General features: G+C 44.8%; 1 protein-coding gene across 1 annotated transcript in view; it reads left to right on the forward strand.

Moving 5' to 3' along the window:
• The window catches only part of LOC311240592 (myocardin-related transcription factor A-like), a gene marked incomplete at both ends in the record, with an annotated part of 144,281 nt that overhangs the window by 107,971 nt on the left and 27,691 nt on the right, over nt 1-8,619 (forward strand). The window contains 5 exons of the mRNA XM_084329166.1: nt 1,990-2,156; nt 2,817-2,945; nt 3,698-3,760; nt 4,516-4,700; nt 7,289-7,466. Of these exons, the coding sequence (XP_084185292.1) occupies nt 1,990-2,156; nt 2,817-2,945; nt 3,698-3,760; nt 4,516-4,700; nt 7,289-7,466 (722 nt within the window). The remainder of the gene's footprint in view (nt 1-1,989; nt 2,157-2,816; nt 2,946-3,697; nt 3,761-4,515; nt 4,701-7,288; nt 7,467-8,619) is intronic.

Genomic DNA, 8,619 nt, shown 5'->3' on the forward strand with positions numbered 1-8,619 from the left:
CAGTGGCCCTTGTAACGTCATCATTAGAACGTTCAGTCGGAATTCTATCCCACAGTACACCTGAAAGGGTTAATCACTTATACAAAACAAGCAACAACAAACAAACAAACTAACAACAGCCACATTGTACAAGCCAGATCCAACAAGCAATTAGTTCCTGGCGACAGGCTCTGTCTCAAAGTGAACACAGGGTACTTGACGGCTCAATCTGTACGCAGGGAAGTCTAACAGCGTCTTGAAACTGTTTGCAGAGTGGCTGAGGGTCTTATCAGGCCTCCGCAGCGAGTGATAATGAGACAGCCCTTAGCCAACAGCGTCTCCACACGACAGACCCACTCAGAACCTGCTATGTTGTCGTTATTAGGCAGGTGTTTTGTAACGTTGCCAAATGACACAAAACATAAAGCAAAAAGAAATCACCATTACAGCCATTATTTTTAGTTAAGTTAAATGATCACTTGGTTAAAAAATAACAAATGGAAAAGAAGCCAGATACCAAGCTATAACATCAGTATCAGAGAATGTCCCAAATACTAGATCCAATACCAAGAAACACATCTAACATGTCAGAAATCAAACCAAAGTGACTTGATTTCTTGACTCTTTGAAATGTTAAGATCACTGTGTGATGACATCGTAGGGATGAGTAACCCTCTCATCCCTACGATATCATCACACAGTAACCCTCTCATCCCTACGATATCATCACACAGTAACCCTCTCATCCCTACGATATCATCACACAGTAACCCTCTCATCCCTACGATATCATCACACAGTAAGCTTAAGATCACTGTGTGATGACATCGTAGGGATGCACACAGAGACAGGCAGGCTGTTTGGGTTATAGGCTACACAAGTAATACTGCTGGCTGTGTTCTGACACTGCAGGGATGCACACAGTCAGGCAGGCAGGCTGCTAATTGTCACTGCAGTCGGCAGGTTGACTATGGAGAGGAATTACAGGACTTACACCTGTTTTACACCTGACTTACACTTACACCACGGGTAGAGAGAAGCTCACTGTGCTGATAGGGATTTAATCCTCACACGCAGACAGACAGACGGACAGGCACGCAGACAGACAGACGGACAGGCAAGCAGACAGACAGACGGACGGACAGGCACGCAGACAGACAGACGGACAGGCAAGCAGACAGACAGACGGACGGACAGGCACGCAGACAGACAGACGGACAGGCACGCAGACAGACGGACAGGCACGCAGACAGACAGACAGACAGACGGACAGGCACGCAGACAGACAGACGGACAGGCACGCAGACAGGCAGATGGACAGACAGACGGACAGGCACGCAGACAGACAGACAGACGGACAGGCACGCAGACAGGCAGATGGACAGACAGACGGACAGGCACGCAGACAGACAGGCAGACAGGCACGCAGACAGACAGACGGACAGGCACGCAGACAGACAGACAGGCACACAGACAGACAGACGGACAGGCACGCAGACACGCAGAGGCACACAGACAGACAGACAAACAGACAGACAGACAGGCACACAGACAGGCACACAGACAGACAGACAAACAGACAGACAGACAGGCACACAGACAGACAGGCATACAGACAGACAGACAGGCACACAGACAGACAGACAGACAGGCACACAGACAGGCAGATAGATAGACTGAGTACACAGACAGAGAAAGATGGACAGACAGCAGGCACACAGACAGACACGCAGCTAGCTGATGCTGGGTTGTGTCTGAGGAATGAAATGTTTAATATGTTAATGACATGTTCGCACCAGCAATTATCTCAATAGAGCTGACAGAGATCCAAATAAACAAAATAAATCAATTATCTCTTAATTACTTCTCACTCATTCACCAACCTCCCCCACTCTCCCTGTTCTCTCTTTCTCTTTTTTTTCTCTCTCTCTCTCTCTCTCTCTCTCTCTCTCTCTCTCTCTCTCTCTCTCTCTCTCTCTCTCTCTCTCTCTCTCTCTCTCTCTCTCTCAGAGACAGACTTCCCGAAGGGTTCAGGTGAGAACTCGTCGTTTGACGAGGACAGCAATGACAGTCTGTCCCCGGGACAGCCGATTGGTCGGGGGTCTCCTCTGGGACAGGGCCCACTGCCGTCGCCCCAGGACCCGCTGGCCGGCAGCAGCGTCCCGTCGCCTACACAGGTTGGTTCACCTTGTCGTAGCGGCTCTCAACCTGGGGATCGGGACGTCCTGGGTTAAAATTCGGCCTGAGACCTTTATTGCATGTCATCTCCCCTCTCTCACACTTTTCCTGTCACTCTCGATTGTGCTGTTCATTAAAGCAGAAAGCCACAAAAAATACTGTATATATACATAGAGAGAGAGAGAGAGAGAGAGAGAGTATATAGAAAAGATTTTTATATTTAGTATAGAATATTTATTTCTTGTGAAATAATGAATATTGAAGCCTAAAGCCCGCCTCCAATTGTTTATCAAGTTACATGAATGAAATAGTAATAAAAGTCATTACTTAGTGTCAAAGTTGATCATTCTTTCGATGCTCGACTATGTCGGTGGTCCGCGAACAGGCGGATTTTTCTTTTACATTTACTATTCATATTCCGTTAATTTTTCATGTTCGAAATTTCATTTTCCAGTCATGAAATGATTTTTTTTTTATGAATGTGAGACTGTTTTGTCTGTCAAATACAATATATAATATATATAACTTGATAGAAAACAATTATGGAAAACAAGACTTCCTGTTCCTGTTCTAGTATTGTACCAGAATTATATTTCTATATACTGTATATTCTGTATGCATCAGTGATCACTGCCCCTAATTCAAAGCATCTTCTTCAGTTCCTCAATCAGGTCCCTCCTCCGCCCCCTCCTCTCCCACCCATCACTTCTCCCTCCTCTTCCCTGAAGCTGACCAATGGGGCAGCGACGCCGACAGCTCAGAGGACCACTACCTCTGCACAGATCAAAGTGAGTGACATACGTCATTGCCAAAGGAAGAATGAAATCTGTTTTAAAAGTATAAAAGAAGTTTATCTCACATTGTGTTTCCATTCAACTTCATTGGTGCAGTGGTGCACAGAGTCAATGTTTTATGATTAATTTATTTTGTATACTGCAGTATGTTTGTCCTGTTTGCACCAATCAAGGACAAATCCCCTCTACATGTAAATATACTTTACATTATTAAATAATGTGTTTATGATGTTGACTAGTTAGTACACAATAGACACGTATCCACAAGTACACAATAGAAGCACGTATCCACAAGTACACAATAGAAGCACGTATCCACAAGTACACAATAGACACAAGTATCCACAAGTACACAATAGACCCACGTATCCACAAGTACACAATAGACACAAGTATCCACAAGTACACAATAGACACAAGTATCCACAAGTACACAATAGACACAAGTATCCACAAGTACACAATAGACACAAGTATCCACAAGTACACAATAGACACACGTATCCACAAGTACACACTAGTCACAAGTATCCACAAGTACACAATAGTCACAAGTATCCACAAGTACACAATAGTCACAAGTATCCACAAGTACACAATAGACGCACGTATCCACAAGTACACAATAGACGCAAGTATCCACAAGTACACAATAGAAGCACGTATCCACAAGTACACAATAGACACAAGTATCCACAAGTACACAATATATGCTTTCTATACTTATGTACTTTCTATATCTCCAGCCAAAGTCCAGTTCTGAGCGCTCCGCCCAAAGACCCAAGAAACCCAAGGACAATAAGCCCAAGGTGGGTAGCAGTCACTTGTTGTTGTTGTTGTTGTTGTTGTTGTTGTTGTTGTTGTTGTTGTTGTTGTTGTTGTTGCCGTTGTTGCCATTGGGAGAACACTGGGGAGAGAAGAGTAGAGAGGAGTGGGGGCTTGGCTCTCACCAAGGTGTTTAATAGATTTAAGCTATTGTGGTGAGACAAACCAAAGGATTCCTCCACATTAGGATGGGTCAAATGCGGTGGAATAATTGTCCAGCTGGGAATAACACTTTCTGCGCCATACCCGACATTTCTCGGGTTATCTCGCCAGCGGTTATGTGTGTGTTGTTTTATGCTGACTGAGTTGATCATTATAATAAGCACATCTCACACATCACAATAACATTTGTGCTAGTAGTAACCGTAATAATGCTACTTGATTGTTATTATTAACCGTTTCGGGGCCAACCACGGATAAATCCGTGTTTCAAATCCAACGGTTGAGGACCAACCACGGACATGTCCGTGGCAAGGTTGTTTTGGCTTTTATTCCATTGTAATAACCTACTCGATGTCACCGAGCTGCACTGCAGATCTACCCTCCTCTTTGAATTCTGAAAAGTGCATTACCGGCCAGATCCTCTTAGGGGCACTGTCTCGATAATGCAGTGTGCCCTGTGGCAGAACTGTGCACTTTTTTTTTTTTTTTTTTTGGAAAATCACATGATCGGCCACGTGATCGGATCGGGACATCCCTAGTTAATATGATATATTTATGTTACTATGCTTCTGTCCAGATAAAGAAGCTGAAGTACCACCAGTACATCCCTCCTGACCAGAAGGCTGACAAGGAGCCTCCTCCTCAGCTGGACTCCTCCTACTCTAAGATCCTCCAGCAACAGCAGCTCTTCCTGCAGCTCCAGATCCTCAACCAGCAACAGCAGCACTACAACTACCACACCATCCTGCCTGCCCCGCCCAAGTCAGTACCAGTGTCTGTGTGTGTGTGTGTGTGTGTGTGTGTGTGTGTGTGTGTGTGTGTGTGTGTGTGTGTGTGTGTGTGTGTGTGTGTGTGTGTGTGTGTGTGTGTGTGTGTGTGTGTGTGTGTGTGTGTGTGTGTGTGTGTGTGTGTGTGTGTGTGTGTGTGTGTGTGTGTGTCCGCCCCTCCTTCTGTCTCTGTACCCAAGTTAAATTGGGCAGTGGTGGCCTAAAGGTTTAGAGAGATAAGCTTGTAACCGGAAAGTCACCGGTTCGATCCCCCGGTCCGGCAGGACGTATCTGGGCGGGTTAATGAATAACTCTCTAACTGTCATTCAATACCAACCGATGAGGTGCCCTTGAGCAAGGAACTTAACCCCCAGTGTTCCAGTGGAGCTGCTCAGTGGCCAACAGTGTCGGACTGTGGTTGTACTGGGCAGAAGTTTTGTACACAGTTTTGTATTGTTGGCTAGATGAGTGCAGTTTGACTGTATCAATGACCCACTGCTGCTGTGAGGAACCTGTGTTCAGACAACGCAACATTAACCTCTTAACTCATTCTGCGCCAAACACAAGATTTATTTTGTTTCAAATCCATGCACTGAGCGCCAAACCCGAGATATATCGTTTTTAGATCCTTTTTTCTTTTTTCTGATTTTCCCAAGCGGACCGAACCTAAAACATGCTTTTGGTAATGATCGCAGCTTCGTAAAACGACCCCCCCCCCCTTGATGACTTTGATGACTTTGTGAAGAAACATCTATATGGTATATACCTTTGATTTGGAAATAATCTAGGTTTCAGGCGAGCAACCCGAACGATTTGCTCATATGCATATAACACGTCATATGTCACGATCTAGAAAACGAGACTGGATTATTTTTAAACGGGGCGATGTTTAGCGTGGAATAGCGCGCAAACGAAAGTATGTAGAAATTAACTGGGTTGTCCCTGTTGGACTATAAATAGTGCCTGTCAAATGAGCCATACTATTGTCTCCATAGCTATAATATAGAATATACGATGGATCCGTAAACATCGTGTAAATTGGCAATAACGCTGGCGCCAGGGAGTAAAGATGGAAAAACAATGAGTTAAGCCTGATCGGTCTGGTACCAGACAGAGATTTATTTCACATCACAAATAGATCAATACAGTCTGTATTATGTGATGTTGTGTTTCTTTTTCAAATGTAGCCAAGCGTAAAGACCCTAACCCTATTAAAACAGCTGGCAGTGTGTATATTTCCAGTTTGTTTAGCAATGATTTTAAGTGTTATTAGCCAAATACGAGCTTGTAAAAATATCCGCGCATTGCATCGGAAACCAGAAAGCCGTCATGAAATTGTTGTAGTCCTAAGAAAGAGAAGACCCAGGGCTACATTTAAAAAGACTACACTACCCAGCTCACACCAGCCGCAGACAAAGGAAGGCCAACCATTTTTTCTTATCTCACACGTCGAACAAACCTCAACGTTATTGCCATAAAATACAACGTATATTTTTTCTTTCTGTGAACGTCTCAATCCAGTAAAAAATGGTGGAGCTATGGACAAGTAACTGTACTTACAGTAGATTTCATTCACCGTCTTTGCTGCCCTGTTACAGGCGCCTGGTGGTACTACATCCAGATTTTACTCTGCCATTGGAAAGAGTAGATTTGGTCCGATCCATAGATGTATGACTTGGCCATAATAAAGTAATTTATAGGCCTGATATTCTATATTCTATATTCATATTTCATATTGCATGTGTCCGGATGGCAAAATTCAGGACTGTATCTACAAAAACCCCTGTAAATCATCTGCCCTTTGTTAATTTGCTTAGATTTTTTGTACACTTGATCTCAAGAAGGTGCTGAATGAGCTCAGTGGCAATTATTAGCTTTTGGTCAATGTTAGCATGGTGTTATTCACCGTTAAAGATGGGAATAATGTATTATAATAATAATAATTTATATTCTCCTTTGGTTCATTACAATTTACTCAAGTATAGTAACAGACACAATATTTCTGGTAATACATTCCCCGAGGTCCATATATGTCCCTAGATACCAAGAACATGCACATAGACCTTGTAGAAGTGGAGCAATCTTCCATTTACTTGGGTATGTAATTTTAGGCAAATTTTCTGAAAATAATGGCTAGGGGTTTAATTGCTACTTCTTTTTACTCACCTGAGCCAAAGTGTGTATGGATAGTTTCTTAGTCTCTAAGGATGAAGCACAGAGGGTAACGTTGTTCAATCCCAGTAATTTTGCATCTGCAATTCATCCTAGTCAGTGTCCAACTCAAGGTACTTAATATAACCAATTCCCAGATTGCAAGGTTTTAAATCTACATGCCAGTGCTCTCTTTTTCTCTATCTCATTCTCACTCTCTCTCTTGTTCTATTTCTCTCTCTCTTTCTCTCTTTATCTCTCATTCTGTTTCTTTCTCTCACTCTTTTTTTCTAACTCTCTATCTCTCTCTTTATTTCTCTTTCTCACTACCTCACTCGCTTCTCTCTCTCTCTCTCTCTCTCTCTCTCTCTCTCTCTCTCTCTCTCTCTCTCTCTCTCTCTCTCTCTCTCTCTCTCTCTCTCTCCCCCACAGACCTCAGACAGATCAGCAGACTTCGTCTTCTTCTGCCCCCTCCCCTTCCCCTTCCAGACCAGACCCCGCCCCTTCGACAGCCTCATCCAGTCATGGCGCTCCGAGCCGCCAGAACTCCACCCCTGCGGTAGGAGGGGCTAAACCAACTTTTTTGCCTCCCAACCTGGATGAGATGAAGGTTGGTGCCCCCCCAAAAAAACACAAAAAGAACAATGTCATTACAATCTGTCATTCATCATTGTGTTGTGTGCTGTCTGTCTCACACGTGGCACCTGCTGCAGTACTGGAGGTCATTTGAATTGCACCCTCAGGAAATGCTCATTCCCTATTCATTCGTTTAATAATTCATTATCCGTGTGAGGGATAGGGGAGTGGTTTAGCTGTATTTCATCCTCACAAGCCAAAGTACATGGACCAACATCTCCAGATCTCTAATCCGTTGATCACATAGAGACAGTAGCTGGTAGATAGAACTTGACTTGCGTAACAGATCCAATGTTGACACTGAGGAATGTCCTTTCCGCTCAGAACTGACAGAGAGCAGACGATAATGATGGATTATTCTCTCAATCCGTTTTTCTCTTTGTCTTTCATCCTTTTCAATCTCACCTTTTTTATTTGACTTTACTTCCTCCCCTTTCCTCTCCTCTCCTCCTCTTCCTCCTCTCCCCTGCACCTTTCCTCTCCTCCCCTCCTCTCCTCTCCCTTCCTCCTCCTCTCATTGCTTCACCTCTCCTCCCCTCCTCTCCCCCCTTTCCTCTCCTCCTCTTCCTCCTCTCCCTCCTCTCCCCTGCATCTTTTCTCTCCTCTTCTCTTCGCCCCTGCACCTTTCCTCTCCTCCCCTCCTCTCCTCTCATTTCTTCACCTCCCCTCCTCTCCCCCCTTTCCTCTCCTCTTCCTCCTCTCCCCTGCTCCTTTCCTATCCTCCCCTCCTCTCCTCTCCATTCCCCCTCCTCTCATTTATTCACCTCTCCTCCCCTCCTCTCTCCCCCTCTCATTTATTCACCTCTCCTCTCTCCTCCCCTCCTCTCCTCTCTTCTCTCTCCTCCTCTCTTTTATCTCTCCTCCTCTCCTCTCCTCCTCTCTCCCCCTCTCCTCTCCTCCTCCCCTCCTCTCCTCATCTCTCTTCTCTCCTCTCCTCATCTATCCTCTCCTCTTCTTTCTCCTCCTCTCCTCTCCTCCTCTCTCTTTTATCTCCTCCTCTCTTCTCTCTCTTCTCTCTCCTCCTTCTCTCTCCTCTCTCTACTCATCTCTCCTCCTCCTCTCTCCTCTCCTCCTTCTCTCTCCTCTACTCCTCTCTCCTCCTCTCCTCTCCTCTCCTCTCCTCTCCT

Source organism: Notolepis coatsorum, assembly GCF_963971535.1.
Source record: "Notolepis coatsorum genome assembly, chromosome: 14".
Lineage (NCBI taxonomy): Eukaryota > Metazoa > Chordata > Actinopteri > Aulopiformes > Paralepididae > Notolepis > Notolepis coatsorum.